The sequence below is a fragment of the Camellia sinensis genome, chromosome 4 (genome assembly GCF_055761805.1).
Source record: "Camellia sinensis isolate YWXY chromosome 4, ASM5576180v1, whole genome shotgun sequence".
Classification (NCBI taxonomy): Eukaryota; Viridiplantae; Streptophyta; class Magnoliopsida; order Ericales; family Theaceae; genus Camellia; species Camellia sinensis.
Window position 1 is genome coordinate 38,387,862 of NC_138964.1, and position 18,821 is coordinate 38,406,682.

At 33.0% G+C, this 18,821-nt stretch overlaps 1 protein-coding gene across 3 annotated transcripts; it reads right to left on the reverse strand.

The window, feature by feature from the left end:
- Window positions 1–1,301: 1,301 nt before the first annotated feature.
- Window positions 1,302–17,828, reverse strand: LOC114274118 (autophagy-related protein 18b). 3 transcript variants are annotated; one of them, XM_082924639.1, is made up of 11 exons: window positions 17,577–17,828; window positions 17,400–17,473; window positions 15,107–15,180; window positions 14,874–14,983; window positions 12,789–12,880; window positions 7,700–7,812; window positions 5,660–5,779; window positions 5,117–5,265; window positions 4,641–4,748; window positions 3,171–3,236; window positions 1,302–1,633 (listed from the first exon to the last, which is right to left on the reverse strand). In XM_082924639.1, the coding sequence occupies exons 1-11, from the start codon at window positions 17,639–17,641 to the stop codon at window positions 1,495–1,497; spliced, it is 1,110 nt and encodes a 369-aa protein (XP_082780765.1). In that variant the 5' UTR covers window positions 17,642–17,828; the 3' UTR covers window positions 1,302–1,494. The 3 variants fall into 3 exon arrangements, with proteins under 3 accessions (XP_082780765.1, XP_082780766.1, XP_082780767.1); XM_082924640.1 differs by having other exon boundaries at window positions 5,117–5,262; window positions 17,577–17,827; XM_082924641.1 differs by lacking the exon at window positions 5,660–5,779 and having other exon boundaries at window positions 5,117–5,262.
- Window positions 17,829–18,821: the final 993 nt, after the last annotated feature.

Consider the following 18,821-nt stretch of genomic DNA (forward strand, 5'->3'; position numbering starts at 1 on the left):
TCATTTTTTTTATAAATGAAATTCACCATTTAAAAAAAATAAAAAAACAGAATTCACCGAACAGCCAAACCTTTAAAAAAATTAAACAAATTTCATCCAAAAAAAAAAAAATTAAACAGAATCAGACAACAAAAATAAGAAGCTAGCAATTTCAAACTATTTTTAAGCAATCTCAAACAAATTTATAGAGAAATTTCAAACAATCTCAAACAAAATTTGAACAATAAATACCTAGATTTCAAGATGGTTGAATTATGTATGAATTTTTTGTTTATATAATATTAATTAAAGGAAAATCAAATATAGAAACTGCCCCAATCAATTCCATTGTTATTTTTCATACATAAATCCCGAATTCCACAACTACAAGCCAACCATTTGGCGTTGATGTTGTAGAAACCACCACATAGGCACAGACCCACTTATCATTTTCTATTTCTTGCAGTTCCATTTCTTGAATACGTAAGTGTGGTTATGGCACCAGAAATTTTTCTTAGTTTCCAATGAGATTTGAGAAGCTAATTTTACACAGTTCAACCATGGGATGGTGGAATTAAAACAACAGGAGAGTTGTAATGGAGATGATGATGGTAAGCATCCATGGTGGAGGTTTTGGTGAGTTGATGGTGGGTGTTAATGTGATAGGAGGTGGTGGTAGTTACGGATGAAATGGGGTTTGGGGGGACTGATTTTTTGGGTGAGAAAGAATGAAATGGTGATTATCCAATCCTCTGTTCTTAACTAATCAACAACAACTCTCAGCATATTTTGTCCAACGCCGCTTTCTTCTCTCTCAAGTAATCGCAACCTCCATTCACTCCTTCAATATCACATCATTCCCATGAAGCTTGATAGGGAGGCTCTTGAATCATCTCTTCCATTCGAGTCCAAGCTCAATACCTCCTCGCAGGCCATCCACTGGTTGTCACAACAATACTCAAAAGCCAATCCGCTTCCATTAATGAAGTCAAGATCAGAGATTGGGAGATTTTCAACGATGGGCATGTCATCGTTCATCGCATCAAAGACTTCTTTGATCCAGCCTTGCAGATTCCACTTAATAGTTTTGTAATATAGTCGATCTTATGTATAATTTTATCAATTTTAATTTTGAAAAAACTCTTATTTATAAATAAAAAAAATTACTATTGCGGGAGTAGCCAATAATATTATTATATAAGCATACAAACATTTGGGAATGAGTCTAGCCTTTCTACGTACATCAATTAGAGTGTTTCTTTAATTCTGAAACAAAACCAAAACCATCAATATTATAGAAAGTATCGTGTTTTAAAACATGCTCAAGATTAAGCCTACTTTTTCATTAACATTTTGAATTTAAATAGAAAACTACAAATATTTTTGTACCTGAGTACAATACTCAAAGATAATCACCCTAACATTAACCTATATATTAGTGGGGCCTCTATCTATGCAGGGCTAGGCGATGGACGAGCTGCTATTGATGAGAAAACAAATGAATCAATGATCTGATCATGAGTTGACGCGTTCAGAGATCACGGTTAAAAGATTGAATTCCCGCTCCAATATCCATGATGACTCGTTCTGATGGTTGATACTTAAACTGTACTCCAGAAAGTACCCGCTGTAGGTGACGAGGGATATAATGGCTCTGAAAAAATCAAATACAGAGAGTTACTATAATTGTTAGATTCCTATAAATATAATTCAATTAATGTCAGCAAAACAAAAGTAACAAAGTGAATTCACATGAAGGCGATAAAGCCAACTCCATTCCATTAGGCAAACGTCGAATGGATCATGAAAACAACCCACAATAGAAATTTGTTCTATGATGGGATTGCAACAATTGTTCTATGGCAAGATTGCAGCAATTTCAAACTCAAACCATAGTTACTGTAAATAAGCCTTACAAACATTATTTCATGGAACAAAAGGGTTTTTAAAAGCAAGATTTCAGTTTTAATGATTGCAATCTCTATGAAATAATACAAGCTCCTCCTCGAGCATGGTTTCAGAAGTTTCATAACAAAACATGTAGTCAGACGTGGACACTTATTCTCCTGCAAATAGAACAGCAATAATCTACTTCAAAATCAGAATCGACAATCCTCAGTCCAATCACCACCCCACCATATTACTTTCAGGAGGAAATCAATGGAAACTCCATTGATCATTAAAACTATATAGAACTTCATCATCATATGTCAAAACCTTTTCTCAATGAACTCATAAAAAATCTCATTGCTGCAGCACAATGGGCAGGGGATTGCACAATCACATCAAAATAGGAAGGATGCTAACAAAATACTAATATATATCAATAAAAACACAATGTACATCAACTCCAATGGAGAGCTATCCTTGATGCCAGAGTCAAAATTTGGCAACAACTCTTTCAAATTCATCTTCAATGTCAAAATTTGGCGACAACTCTTTCAAATTCATCTTCAATTATTCGCTATCTTCCATGCCTAATTACAGCAATATCAAACTTAGTGCCAAAATTATAGGCATGGAAAATTTGGCACAAAAGTTTAGCGATTGTCAAAATCGGCAAGAGCTCCTCTCTATATCCTTCTTGGGGAAGATGTTAGAGATAAATCTGGAATACTAATCTTATCTCTAGAGATTAATAGAAAAAAGATAATGCTTAGGATATAGTAGATATCCAAACAATCCTCTCCCTATCTCTAATGTCTACAAATATGATTGTGCTCATGTGTGTCCATTTGCATGAGTAAAAATGAAATAGTACTACTGATCTTCTCCTGTGGACATAGGCCATCATGGATGAACAATGTAAACTTCATATCAAATTGAATAGTTGACCACCAACTCACTTAAAAATCATAAGCTTTTAGATGAGTTAATGGTCAACTATTCAACATGATATCAAAGCAGACAATAGATATTGTGTCTAAACCTTACCGCCCTACCCAATAATTAAAATAATTGCACATGTTTGGCCCGCTCATGAAAAAGAGTCCGGCCATATAAATAATAAAGTTAACCCTTTCTCTGACAGCTTAATCTTTTAGATGAGTTGATGGTCAACAATTTAACAATACATACCATAAACTCAACTAAATGGAAGAAAGGATCAAAGAGAGAGAGAGCAAGAGAATGAAAAAGGCTATGAAAACTAGAGCATTGTCAAGAAGTAAGCACAATATCAGTGAGCTTACCTGTATGCCGCAGATTCAGACATAGATGATTCTGCAACTTTATCTACCTTGCGAATCACTGCATAACTGCACCGGACACGTGATTTAATAAAAGTTTGTGCAAAAGAAAAGCAAAAACCAAGTTTGCTTTCTTAAATTAAAGGTGAATAAGATAACTAATCCCAAACCATTAGAACAATCCACTCTTAAATTTTTTTAGCATATTGACTCATTGAAGGGCTAAGGATTTTGATTTTGTGAATCATCATCACTGGCAAGTCCCATATTTCCATACTGAAACCTGCCTTAACAATGTAACTAACAAATCAAGTGCTGTTCCCTTTTGCTGTCAAAAAATCCAGGTATTTTACTGTATCTTCCAGCATGTTATTTCAATGGTGCCTCTCTTGTTTCAAAACTGCCCCATGAAAAGTGAATATAGTAATTCTTTTAATATATGGCCAAAATTGATCATCATGCACTCACTTTCAAATAGCAACAGATTAGATTAGGGTAGGCAGTTGATGCAAAGTGTTGGGACATAAAGTTCCTAGAACTTATGGACAAGCAATGCAAAGGCAAAACGCACTAGTAGAGGCAAGACGACACATGCTCAGAATCACAATCAAGACTCATCACTTCACCATGGCCTACGATGGATTTTGGGCGAATTCCAACGTTTAGGTCTTCAATTTCGCTGATTTTCAGTTTTTGGAAATATTTGATTCATCTATAACTTGGTCTAGATGAATCCGATTGTGCCTAGGTTTTTTCCAATATATTTCTTTTTCATTATAGTGAATTTCAGCCTAACTAAAATCATTCAGTTTTTGGTAATTTTTTTTTTATTTTATTTGATTTCAGCTTGATTAGCAAGTAATTAGCCTAGGATTTGGTTTTCCTTTTTGCTTTAGGTTTTCTCTACTACAAATTCACAAGAACGCCTTAGGGCAAACCAGTTGATTTTGGAGAATTAATAATATTGTCAGAGAGAGTATCTCTTTTTTATCAAATTCATTGTTGTTCATCCCATTACCCTTCCCTGCATAAGCAGGTAGTAAAATGAAAGTAACAAACCCAATACAAAGCCCATCCCCTTTTGCAGTGATACTGAGATTTGAGATCAAAAGAACCAACATACTTATGTGTCCATATTATAATTGATTTTCAGTTATTTATTACGTTACATGTTTTTCTTTCATTAATAATTAAGGTTAAAGTTGAGATTAAAGAGAGAGAAAATTATGGCAGGGCTAGAACGGTTATAAAAAATAAAAAATAAACAAATAAAAAAACTACTTTTATTTCCGTTGAGCTATCAAAAGGAACACTTGCGACACAACATGACAATAAGTTGATTATGTAGCATCACAGATTAGGTGTCCAAAATATCTCCCCCCAACCATCCTAGCATGCCAATGGTAAACTAATACTATCTTAATGGTCCACTAAAATGGTTACTTTTAGGTAAAAATTCAAGAAGAACTTCACCTTTTAACTCGTGCTGGAGAAGCATTATGGAGTACATGATGATGAGCCGATGCATCATTAACAGATTCTGGGATTATAGACCCGAGAAAACTACTTGGTCTTCTGCTTCTATAAATTTATAAATAAACAGATCAGTTGACTTCACAAATCCTTCAAATGAACTACAGCTTCAAGTTAAACATAAATAAAAGTATGTGCCCAATGCAATTCTTGAAGAACATAAAGAAAACAGAGTTAAGAACAATGGAATAACAGAAACCAAAAAGGAAAAGATGTTTCAGTGTCAAATTAATGCATATGACAAATTATGATAATGGAAATTTTATGATTACATGTTATGACAAATTATGATAGATAAGATCCTTACATAGTATGTCATAATGAATAAATATATACAAGTGTATACAAATGAAGTGTACATAAATATGATCACTAACTTGTGTGGCAAACAGAGAAGAGGTTCAAATGCAGTTCACCTTTGATTTAAAGCGAATCCTAGAGGGAAAGCATGAACAGAACCTGAAGAACTTGTGGCTACAAGAATATCTGGAAGTTGAATGGATGGCCCAAATGACAACGAAAATATAGTTGATGGGTATGTCCCCCTTCGGAAGCTATATGACTGCTAAAGATAGAATAGTTAGGTTCCTTAAGTATAATGCAATCAATTACAGATATGACCCAAAGTAAAGCTGATATGTTGCATTAAATCTGAGGTAAAAATGGTCGTGCATTATTGACATTAGGCAACAGCATGACAGTACAGAAAAGGGTGGTCTATCCATTTATATGGGCCTCCACAAAATCTAATGTAATCAATCATTAAATGCAATTAAACCAGGTTAATTTTTATCCTAGTAACTATAAATTGAGCAGCTCATCAAACAGTCAGTTCACTATCCTTCTGCCTTCATCCACAGCAAGGTGTGGCACTATGTGAGCCTGAATGCACCAATTCATAGATACAAGAGCTACTCCCCATGTTGGAAGTCCCATCAAAGGCATATGATATACTTCACCTTAGTCGCATCTGAAACAAGGTGAACTCTGATTATGGTTCCCTGTTCAGATGCCGTTGCTATGTACATTCCATTTGAAGAAAGAACCATCGCAGCCAGCGGTGAGCGATGAGCATCTATCTGTAATATATTAGATTTAGTTTAGAAATTAACTCATCAAAAGAGAAATATACACATTCAAGAAAAAGCTTCAATGTCATTGAAGCATCAAAGTACTATCCACAAACAAGAAAATAAAATCAGGCAATTAAGATTTCTGTTACATGCACGTGGGTATAAGTATTCGGTGCAAGTCCAAGCGTTACTTTCATAAATCTAATCTTAGGATATTGGGATATATATCCAAAAGTTAGATAAGGGTACAGGGAAGCATCATGAACATGATGTATATATTGCATATTAAATAATATTCTTAGATAAGATATTGTAAATTATGTAGAAATGTACTAAAGTTAAATAAGATTTAGAGAAAATATGGAATTTTTATCTCTCAATTATGTGAGAGGCTAGAAATGTTTCTTTACTTGAAAATGTGAGTTTTTTCTTTTTCAAACATCGTAAGAAATTAGAGGTTCCAAATGTCTAAATTGGATACAGGTGCCCTACACATATATCACATCTTACCCTTATCATATCTAGTGGACATGGATCTTGTGAAGGAAATAAAAGAGTCCCATGTAACAAAAGATATATCCAATCCAATTTCATAATAAGAAAAGGAAAGAAAAATGTACTTTATATTCAGTGAATGATACCCACCTCCTGCCCCACACCCCCAACCTTTTTATTTTTTCCTTTTATAGATCCTGGTTCCTGATGTATGTAAATTGTTAACCCTCGGAACTTGAGGAAAATAAGATTTTAATGTTTAAAATGGATCAAATAGTTGCAATTTCAACTAACTTAGTTAATGCCATGTGTTGCAAACTGATGCAAGAGGTTTACATATTGCCACCTGGCAGCAGCAACTATTGAGATAAATTATTAGCCCCAAACATTTTATACACTGTTGCTGTGCTCGTAAGATCTCATTGCATCTTGCCTTTATTTGAAAGCTGAAGAAGCAACACAGGATTGTAAGCAGAATGTTACATGCTCTCTAAGAATTCATAGTACCTTTGATGCAAACAATGGAAGGTCCAAGAAAAAAGAAACTTAGTTTGAAGAAGAAGAAGAAATGAAAGAAAAAGAAGGGGTAAATTTTTAGAATTGGTCATGCTGCATTAATGTGCAGTTGAGAAACTTGTGAATAGAAAAGGAAAAGGACAGACTTCCTATGATTCTATCAGCACTTATTTAACAAGTAAAAATACCACCCCAAAAAAACAAAAAAAAAAGTGTTAAAGAATAAAGGGTCATTAGGCCAGCCATCTTCTAACAAAAGGATACCACGTCCTCTATTAATGTTCAACTCCAATTTCTATAGACTTCACGAGAATGAAACATAGAAAATGTGTACATTGTCCTATAGGATGTTGTAACATGGGAGAGTTAATATAGGATGTTGTAACATTATTTATGCCATATCTGCACGTGGTTGTTTAATTTGTTCCATGACTCTTGTCGTTCGAGCTGTTTTGGGTTTGATTATGTCTCACTGAAGAGCCCCATCCTCCATATTACACATATAAATCAATTACCAAACTCAATTGAAAAAGTTTAGATTCACAAATTTCCAATAGTACAATTTTATTTATTTATTTTGATTAAGGAGCATACAGAAATATTGAGCTTGAGAGGTAAATCTTTCGGCCTAAGCCAATTGTTGTAACAGGTGGAAGGAGAACAAGACTGCTAGTTTCCAGGAAACACAATCACGAGTTTTGGATTTACTCTTTTGTTAATTAAAATATTTATTTCTAAAAACCAGAAGCATTAGAATTTAACATAAGTTACATTATGGCTAAGATACACTAAAAGCTTCTCAAAATAAGGTTTAAGCAGTTTAACTAAAAATAACATAAAAGAGGATGGCATCTGGATTTGAAATCATGCATTAAGCATTTTAACTAAAAAGCTTATAAGAAAATGTATCATAACCTCACAGTGAGAATGGTGTTCCATGACATTGTAGACTAATACAGATCCTTTTGTTGTACTCGCTGGAAGAGCCAAAAAGCACCCATCCAAACTTGGAGAAAATGCACAAAGTCCTGAGAGAGTACCAAATATGTTAAAGCAGCAGAAATCAATTTTACAATCCAATTTATTCAGTACATGAGGATCTTAAGGAAAATGTAGATTAAGAACCACAACACTATTGTAAATAAAAAAGAAATATGAAATACAACACACTAGCCTTCAATCTAGAAAAACTGTCAAAAATTCAACTGTATTTCAAAATTATGTTGGGCATCATTAAGTGATCCATAGTATTGTCCCTTCCTCTCTTGTTGAGACCTTTCCAAACAAGAGCAACTGGGCTCAATTCATCTTGCCACCTATGCCCCTCTCCATGTAGCATCATCTCCTACCATTTGTTAGGATTAGTCCACCCATGTGATAAAGGCGGTCCCATATAATTATTAGGTTGGTTTATACATGTATTTGGTGTGGAATACTAAAGCTCAAAATCTACTAGGAAACCCAATATGTGTAGGATTTGATTACCTAATTATATAGAACTGAGATTCTTATGGATAGACTATTATAAATAATCATGTGAACTATAGGGTTTTCTTAAGAGAGATTGAGAGATTGAGGTGAGGGAAAAAATAGATATGTAAGGGATGAGAGAAAAAATACCATGAGGGCAACTGGTGAGTAAGGGCTCAACTACCCTTGAGCATGGGGTTCGGGTAGTGGTGTGGGTTTTGAGTGTTTTGTCCATCTCATATGTATTCTCTATTTTTATTTATAGTAGAAGCTCTCTCTTCCGTGTCAAACCACATAAATCCGTGTGATTATTTTTCTCTTTGGTATGTCCATGGTGTGCTTCCATTTTCATTGGGGGATATGGAATAAATCCCAACAAGTAGTATCAAAGCTAAAGGTTACCAATCCGAGTGGCAATTGGCAAAGAGTGTAGTTATTGCACACGGAGGACTCGCACAGAAGAGAAAAAAATTACGGTGGTGTAGAAAAAAAAAATTTGATTCAAATTTGGTGAAGGCTTCCCCAAGAAGAAGCACAGTAGAAAAATTCACGACAAAGGTGAATCTCAAGGTTTTCAAGGTTTGCGGTTTGATCAGTACATTCAGAATTTTTAGATTCTAAACGGTTAAAGGGATTGAACAAATTCAAAGGCGATCAAAGGTGATTACATGTGATCTAGGCAATCTAGGAGCAATTTGGATCAATCAATGATGCAGAAGACCAATGCAATTGGTTGGCAACTTGTACAGGTCCGTGGAGTATGTTGTGATAAAAGGAAAGGTATTGTCAAGCATCAGACGAGTAGTATGAGTTATGGGCGAACAGTGGTGAGCAACCGTTGCAAGGATATTTGATGGCCACCAAGAGGAAGACAATGGATTGCAGATTGTTCACAAAAAAAGAAAGCTTCAGGCATAGAACTTGAGATGGTTTCGCAACAAAAAAAGTGTACACCAAAGGAAGTCGGGTCTCTTTTCTATGAAGGTTTGGTTTGTGACAATGGAGACACCTCAGGGAAGTGCGGCAGATCTCGTTGGCTTAAGCATGAGGACAAAGGAAGCCACGAAGGACACCTTTAAGCACTATAGTGTAAGGTGCAAATAACGTGGCACTTGATTCAAGGGGGTGAAACAACTTCTAGGTGAAGGTAGAGTGCATCACACAAACTAGGACATCCAAGTTGGCAAATGCACATAACATTTACCCCATATGAGTGGACGGGGTGATTGTTAGGATTAGTCCACCCATGTGATAAAAGTGGGTCCCATATAATTATTAGGTTAGTTTATACATATATTTGGTGTAAGATAGCAGAGCTCGAAATCTACTAGAAAACCTAATATGTGTAGGATTTAGGGGTGGTTTGAGATGATCTAAATAAGTGCACTTTTTGACTTTTTATGAAAAATGGGTTGGGTATGGGTTGGGTTTGAAGTGATGTGTTAGAGAGGTGATGTAACTTAAATAAAATGATGTGACTTAAAAAGGATAGTGACTTTTTGACTTTTTTAGATCATGCCAAACAAGGCCTTAGTTACCTAATTGTATAGAACTAGAATTCTTATGCATAAACTATTATAAATAGTCATGCGGCCTATAGGGTTTTCTTGAGAGAAATTGAGAGATTGAGGTGAGGGAAAAAATAGAGATGTAAAGGGTGAGAGAAAAAAATACCGAGAGGGCACCTGGTGAGCAAGGGCTCAACTACCCTCGAGCATAGGGTTCGGATAATGGTGTGGGTTTTAAGTGTTTTGGTCATCTTACATGTATTCTCTATTTTATTCATAGTGGAAGCACTCTCTCCCATGAATGTAGGCAATTTGAGTCAAGTCACGTAAATCTCTCTGTGATTATTTTTCTCTTTGGTGCGCGCATGGTGTGCTTCCGTTTGCATTGGAGGATATGGAATAAATCTCAACACCATTCACCATGTCAACCTTAGCCTCCTGAGCCATAAATACATAATATCTCTCTGCCTTGTCTTTGATTCATTCCATCCACGCTTTCAAAACCCACTCCATTGGTATCATCTCTATGGAAATATGAAAATTGTTCCGTAACTTTGAGAATCTTGAACTTGGCGAGTTTGGAAATATATGTTAAAAACATGGAATTTGTGGTTTCAAAAATGAATTGGTTTGAGAACCATGGATGGAGAATTTTGGAAACAGTAATGGATTTGGGAATGAAAGTGGATTTCTAGATAACAATGAATTCAAGATAGTATATAGAGATGATGAGATTGTTAAGCTAGGCTAAGAGACTCCACGGTGAAAGACCAAAAATTCAAGCAGAGTAGCTACCAATTTCCTTCTGGCTAGCAACCGGTAAAATAGGATATTAGATGGATCTTGTGATAGACCACTGAAAAATACACGACTTCGGAATTCACTTTAATTAATTGGAGTTGTTTTGTGAACTGGAACAAATGGTATTTTGGATGAACTTTGATGTGAGCGCTGGTTCCATTTGTTGATTGGCCTAGGGCCTTATTTGTTGGTCATGTACCTTCTGTGTAAATGTTGGACCTTATTTATTGTTGTAGACCGTAGGGCATTTGATTTCATTTGTTAGCTATACTCTTTTGTAACATGTTGTATATCATGAGATGTATATCATTGGGAACAGAGTGCATGGTTGGATTTACTCCTTAATCTTGATTATTTCCTTATTTTATTTCATTATCCATTTATTTCACATATTGTCATGGTTTCTTCTATTTCTTATTCATGGGTTCGGGTCTTGTGAATCTGGGGCGTGGCATGGCAGGCTTACTCTTGCAATAGCTAAATAAAGCCTCACAAAGACAATCACAATTCTTTAAAGCTTAACTTTATTAAATAGAAGAATTAACAATACTAAAGTTCTCTAATTCCAATAGGACTATGACTCATTTGAGAAACAAAGAAAATTTGGCCACAGAATATTCTAAACCTAACAATGGTATTAATAACTATATATGAGACCTAAAAAAAATTACTTATAGTAAGATCCATGGGTGGTCCTTACAGCCAACAAAATTGAATGTTACCTGACTATCTTTGCCTGCTAAAGCCTAGTAAAATATATACAAAATGTTTACAAGAGCATACTAAGTTATAAGAGAAATAAATATAAAGACTCAAGACTAATCCAAAGGTTCAAACATGATGCCCTAGCCTAGCATGCTCCACATGATGGTAAAAAATAATGAAAAAAATTCAAATTATACAAAATATATATATATATATATATATTCCTTTTCATAAAACAGATATTCTTATGAATAAATCATCTATTTCAAGTTTCTAACTTATTAATCTTAAAATTCAAATAATTAGATTGGAGTTATGTTGCTTGGATATGAAGTTTACAACAAATTTGACAATATTTATCTCAACACCTCTTAAGAAATGGTCCCAGTATTTAAAACCAATTTTATAATTTTTTTTTCATTTGGAGTCATGCTCTGATTGTATTATACAAATGCCACATCTCAATGTTTAAGGCTCAACAGAAACATGTCCAAGTGTATTGAAGAAGGGAAAACGATTGAGACCCCACAATTTTACCCACAACGACATAACAAGTTATGCGTCAACTTTTAAATTCTCACAAACTCAACCATGTAAGGCCCAACACCATTGCCATGTCATAGTGGGTGAAATGTGGGATTTAAATTGTGGGTCTCTAGCATTTCTCTTGAAGAAGTATCAAATGTCCGTCCAAAACTAAAAGACCAAGGGTTGGTTTGGGAAATGGCTTTTTCAGTGGCTTTTTGGCTAAAATATGAGGTGAACAAAACTAAAGTGTGTTGGGAATAATTTTTTTTTTTTTTTTTTTGGCTTTAAACGGAAAAACGTGCAAAAATAGAGAGAATGAGAAGAAATCTTTGACTTTTTTGTATGACTCCTTGGCTTTTTGGCTTTTTAGCTTTTTTGCCTTTTTAGTGGCTTTTTGGCTAAGAAAGCCAATTGCAAAATGCTTGCTTAGGTCTCATTTTTTTGGGAGTATAAAATCATTTCATTTTGAATTATGTAAGTCCAAATCTATCAATTTACAAATGAGCCAATTCAAATATTTTGTAGTCACCAAACTAAGTATATTTTAAATCTCTCAATTTTAAATTTCTTTAAAAGAAATGACCAAATTCATATTTTCACTAAAGAAAAGTTAATTTATTTAGTTTATTTTACAACCAAATACATCTAGTTATAAAATTCACAAATGAGCCAATCCTAAAATTACATGATTCATATTTTTTAAACAATCAAATGGGTCATTAATTAAATTAAGTACTACATCTACAAAATATAAGTCATATCCAAAAGTATTCTCTCCAATGTTGATGCAATATAGATATAGTTGTTTTTAAAAAGTATCCATAAATACTTAGGTGCTTATTGTAATTAGACAATGGACATTATTACTTTAGGAAACAAGAAAACTCTACCACTGGTGCCCCCTTGAAAATTGACAATATATATATATAAACGTGTTGATTGCACATTGTGAATTCAGTCATAAATTGCAGAGCAAGGGATTCCAACCTCACCTTTAAAATTTGGCACTGTATCTATTGTGTCCAAGATATCAAGACTGTTTACGTCATATATGTATGTCTTTTCTTGCAAAATAACAACCAATCTGCACGTAAAAATACACTATTTCAACAAGAATTGAAAAAAGAAGTGAAGTTATTGAATGAGAGAACAGTAACCAGATTCCTACAGTTAGGAAACCTGTTTAGATGTCAAGATCGGAGATATTGTTACCAATTTTAAGATTTACCAATTATTCTACCATTTTCCCCCCCTTTAATCACTTGTTAGTTTCAATAAGATAGTGACAATAAACCAAACCATTGAATCTTTTTACTGCTTTAGTATGATCAAATAGAAAAATACGAGAGAAATAAAGAGAATTTTCTCTCAAAAAAGAAAAACTTGAATTTGTGAGGCCAGACATCAAACATATTGAAATTATACACTTAAACTTCGACTTGTATTAAACACCCAAAGGAATTTTTTTTTTTCCCCAACTAAGCACACTTCAAAACATCCTAATTTCATGTGATTATTCATCATTACAAACATTTCTTTCCTATTACCTCTGATCCCCCACAGGAAATTATAGTTCTTTACAAGGCTTAGAATCACAAGGACAATTATCTCACTACATGCCCATGTTCCACACATCTGTAAGGTTACAACTGTAGTCAGCTTGGGTAATTGATGAAATTGCTACATGCTTATGAGCATTGATGAAACTCAATCCAGGGCTTGGGTACAACCTCCCACAAAATTTACCACATGAGCAAAGGAATCCAGTATCTTGGCAACTCAAAATAAACTAATCTTGAATATCCGGTCGAGATAATATAATTATAATTAAACCTCCAAGAAACAAAAATGGACCGTAGATAACATTGAGGGCCATATAAATTTGAAGTGCATTACAATCTCAAACTAGTTTAAATGCAAGGAAAGGAACCCAAAATTGAGGAGAAAACCCATGATGGACTGGTGCTGCATGCATAAAACAGCAGGGGAAAGAGTGATTCATCTTCTTTTGCATTATCTAGCAGCTACAGAGGTATGTGGATTGACCTTTGCATAATATGCATTTAGTGGGTGATGCCTTGTTTAGTGAGAGATTTATTTGGATGTTGGAGTAGGCCCAATAGGGAGGGGGTTATAAGCTTGTTCCATTGGTGCCTAAGGAGAAAAAGCAATAGGAGAACTTTTATGGGGTGAAACAGTCCTGGCCAAAAAGGAATGTTCGTTGTTTCCACTAATTCCAGCCTGTGGATAGTGGTTGGCAGACAATGTTGGGGGAGGCTGGAAAGTAAATCCCAGCATTAGAAAGTGGTGCTGTCAACAAGCTAGTGCTGGAGCCTTCAAAGATGAAACTCTTTTTTGTTAAGTCACTTCACATTAAATGGTTCCACATGATTTGAAAATTGACTTACCAATCACTGATCTGTAAGTCATTTCATGAAAAAGTTTTCAGGAAATAGCTTACCTTACCAATAAAAAGGTTTACTTAAACTTGTGCACAGCCAAATACCAAAATTTAGGAAAATATTTTCAGGAAAAATATTCTACTGCAAAATGAACTGAGCCTTACTGTGACCAAATCTCTAAGAAGCTTTTAGTAATTAGAATATTGTACTGCAGAAAATTTTAAAGGTTATATTACAATTCGCTATTTTTGTCCCGAGTATCATCCGAAAGGCGGGTTTCTACCTTCCCAAATGAACTAATTCTTAAAATTCCTCTGAAAGTTTCCACATAGGTTTCTCATTCAAATTTCAATATTATATTCAAACTACTGAAGAAGACCATCTTAACACAACCCAAAATAAAGGGGGTAAGAAAAAGATAAAAGGACCACACCTAAAAGATGGATGCATGCAAGGAAAGAAGGGACAACTTGGTCACTCAATGGTTTGATCATTCAAGAAACAAAACAGGTTCCTCAGATATTCATCAAATTTACATGTCTAAAAATTATCATCAATGCCTTAACAATACTGCTAATACTTCACTTCAAGTTGTGTTCAATATTAAAAGCACAATTATCAAATTAAATGTTTCCAACTATCCATAAAAGAGCAAGTCCAATGTAGATGTTTTACCTTTTCCTATTAACACGAACAGCAAGGATTGAAGTTAAGAAATTTAGGTCTCGAAGAGCATTTCCAGTTGTAATATTGAATAAACATAGACGTCGTGGGGATAGAGATGCCTGTTGGATTCAAGAAAAAATGGTAATTAATTAATGAAATTTTAAAATTCAATAAAAAATTGCATGTTTACTACAAGTGCTAAACCATCTGAAAGTGCACAAATCAATGGACAGCATAAGAACCTGTTCACCAGCTCCAACAATGGCAAGAAGACTTGAGGCATAAAGCATTTCCACAATGACAAATGCTCCAATAGCTGACAAAAGAAAATATATTTGATTAGGATGATCTTAAAAAAACATGAAATCATGTTAGCTTTACTGTATCTCAATTGCACTACATGCATTCAATTTGAAAAATACTATGCATGGCAATCAACATGAGAGAGAAGACGAGTAGGGAGGGGGTGCGGGGAGTGTTGTAGTGGAGAGACTAGGCCAGCTAACTTAGATAATCAAATGAGTACCAAACACAAATCAACTGACACGTATTAGTGAGTGAGAGAATGACATTAGTGAAAAATCAATTGTAATTATGAAGTTGAATATCAACCCAAATAAACTCATCAAACTCGTGTCTCAACTCTCAACCAATTTTGATTGGATATGGGAATTATGTTCAAACTTTTAGGCCTTTAATATTAATATAGGAAAGAATCAAAATAAGCAAGAATAGAAAATTTTAATGCAGTACATCAGTTCACGGGTTTTCTTCTTCTGTTTGTATAATTTATTTTGAAACTTTTAACTCGAAAAACAAATCTAAACTATCGATGTCCACCCCCAAAAAAAAAAAAAAAAAAAACATGTTTCAGAAAGCATTTGTGATCAGGACAATGTTTTTTCAAACTATTATCGTCAAGTAATTTTAATTTTACAAAATAATTTTAAAAAACCAAAAATGTCTTCAGATATTTAAAATTGTTCAAACCTATTTTGAATTGAAGAAATAGTTTTACTGATGATATATATGAAATAATCAATTTTAAAATATTTTTAAGCAGATCGTGTAGTCTTATCATAAGCATTCTGGTCAATACATTTCTTTCTAAGAATTACACATTTTTCATGAAATACAACTTCTATTTCTATTTTATCTCCAATCTCTTCAGGTGAAATCATAGCAGTTGTTAATCCTATTTCTCTAATTAAAAAATAAAATAAAATAAAATAAACTTTCATGGATCTATATCAACAGTAATATGAATGACTTTCGATTTGCTGAGTGGCGAGCTTTGTTTCTTCAATTTCATTGCAGTTGTGACTTTTTTTGGTATGATCTAAGTTACTAAGTAACATAGACACAAACACACAACGCAACATGTGACTATACGAACATGTCAACTATATGAACATGTCGACGTGCCGATTTTCCAAATATCCAGGACACGACACACTTGGTCCACATTAAAATTTTATATTTTTACAAATTAATAATGTCATATATTTGAATAATTTATTCAAAGATAATGAAAAATATGTAACATAACATTGATTACATTAAAATCTATATATTTATAACTTAAACATCAAGATATCATTCACATAGAAATCATATTTTAAATAATGCAAAATAATAATAGAACATTGTAATACACATGTTGTATTCATCTTATAAATGTTTCAAAACATATTTAGAATTCACAAGTCATGTTATGAATAACGCAGAATATTGTTATCATGAAGGAATTCATCATATAGGGTGTGTTCAAAGACGGTTCAAGAAGTGTTGCCTAAGTGTCTACAAAGTGTCGGTGAAATGTCCGATATAATGAATTTGATTTTTTAATTAATTCACATTAAAGAAGTGTCTAATATGCTTTAGGACTGTCCAAAGAGTCCACAAAAGAGTCCGTGCTTCTTAAGGTAAGATGTATAGATTAGAAAATATGGGGCATACTCCAATTGGAGCCTTAGGCAATGGCATTATGCATGAGATAGTCCAACAAGTAACCTTTAGGGCTTGTTTGATTGGGCAGATTATAACACATGATTGGGATTATTAACCCATGGGACTCACATTCTATTGATTAGTTGCAAATTTGATTATTTAGATTAGATTCCAATGGCCATTCTATCTAACAAAATTGACCCATTATTTATCCTACGACTAATAATGCAAAACATACATATAATTGAAATTATATATTTCTATCTCTATTACCAAAAAAAAAAAAAAACCAACAACAAGGACAAGAGGGAATTATATATCTCAATAATCCTCTGGATAACCAATTATTGTTAGTCCTCTCACTATTAATCCCACTAATCAAACAGGCCCTCAATCGACACTCAAGCGCCAAACGGAAGTATTATCACTCAAACATGTTTAAAACAATTTTTACTGACTCAATTCATGGGCAAAGCAACTAAATTAAACAACAAAAGCAGCAACAGCGTCAACAACTATCACTATATCAATTAACTAATAAATAGTTGAAATCCAAAATTTTAAAAACTTGTATGATGTACTTGCCTCGTTCATAACACAGCCTCCCAGTATTGGCATCAAATATTTTGAATCCATCCCTCGTCGCAATTGCAAAGCAACTGAGAAAATTCAGAATAAAATCAATTCCTAAATCAAACTAAATTTCAAATTCACACAACTAAAAATCAAACCCTAATTCGGAAAATCAACATAATAAATTACCTGTTATCCTGATTGAAGGAGGCACAGAGGATTGGATAGGAAGAGGAGGATGACTGATTCGCCATTTTTGGAGATTTTGCCGCTAATTTTTTCTCATCGGTTTGTTTTTATATGTTTTTTGAATCATCATCAGGAATTCTACGAAAGAGAGAATATAAAAGAGAAGAGACTATGCTTATGCATTCCTGATACGACCTGGTTTCCTTTCCTTACACTTCACGGGGTAGTCTTCTTGTTTTCTTAGTCCTTACATTTTTATATGTATTTGAATATGTCACCTCAAATCTTAAAGGTAAATTTAGGCAAAACTCCTTTATTGAACCTTTTGTTAGGTGAACCTTGGTTATCATTTTTTTAAAAAAATTTTAAAAAAAATTTATTTTTTTATTTTTCATATTTTTTTATTTTTACTGAATTTTTTTAATATTTTGAGTAATTTTTTAAATTTTTAAACATACCTAACATAAATATACTTAAAAAGTAAAAAAAAAAATAAAAAAACCTTTTAAAAATTCACTAAATACCAAAAATATAAAAAATATATATGAGAATTCAATACATTTTTTATATTTTTATGTATTTATTAATTTTTTAAAATATTTTTTCACAAATTTTTATTTTTTAGATACATCTAAGTAAGTTGCATCTAAAAAAGTAAAAAAAATGTTTAAAATTTTAAGAATATTCACTAAAAACAAAAAAATACGAAAATCAAAAAATTCAATTTTCAAAAAACTTAATTCAAAAAACTCAAACCAAACACACTTATTTCATAAATTCTTTAAGGAGGGAGTGTATAATTGAGAAATGATAAATTAAATTTTTTTTTGAATAATATTACCATATATATATTTTTTAAAGAGTTTTTTTTTTTTACAATGAACACTTTTATTTCATTTTATATATGTTTAAAAGCAATGTGTATGTGTATTTTTGATTGGTTCATCTAATATGTACTTTACTTTTTGAAATAGTAAAATGTTACTGTGAATTAGAATAACATATTACCATAAATCAGAATAACATGTTAGTGTCAAACAGAGTTTACTGTCTAGCTCAATTTCAACTGTATTTTTTTTATTTTTTAAGAATTTCATAGTCAATATAGATCTTGTTTAATAGATCTTGATAAGAAAATTCTAAAATACTAATTTTATTAAAAACCAACATCTAAATCGAAAATTATATTATTTTAAAGTTTAAAATATTAAATTACTCACTAAAGTATGTTTTTGTAATAGTAGT

Coding starts and splice junctions, on each gene's coding strand:
- LOC114274118 (XM_082924639.1), bottom strand. CDS start 17,641: ATGGCGAATCAGTCATCCTCCTCTTCCTATCCAATCCTCTGTGCCTCC. Junction 15,181..17,399: donor GAGGCTGTGTTATGAACGAG/GCAAGTACATCA, acceptor TTCTTTTGTCAG/CTATTGGAGCATTTGTCATT. Junction 3,237..4,640: donor TCTCCAGCACGAGTTAAAAG/GTGAAGTTCTTC, acceptor TGTCCGGTGCAG/TTATGCAGTGATTCGCAAGG.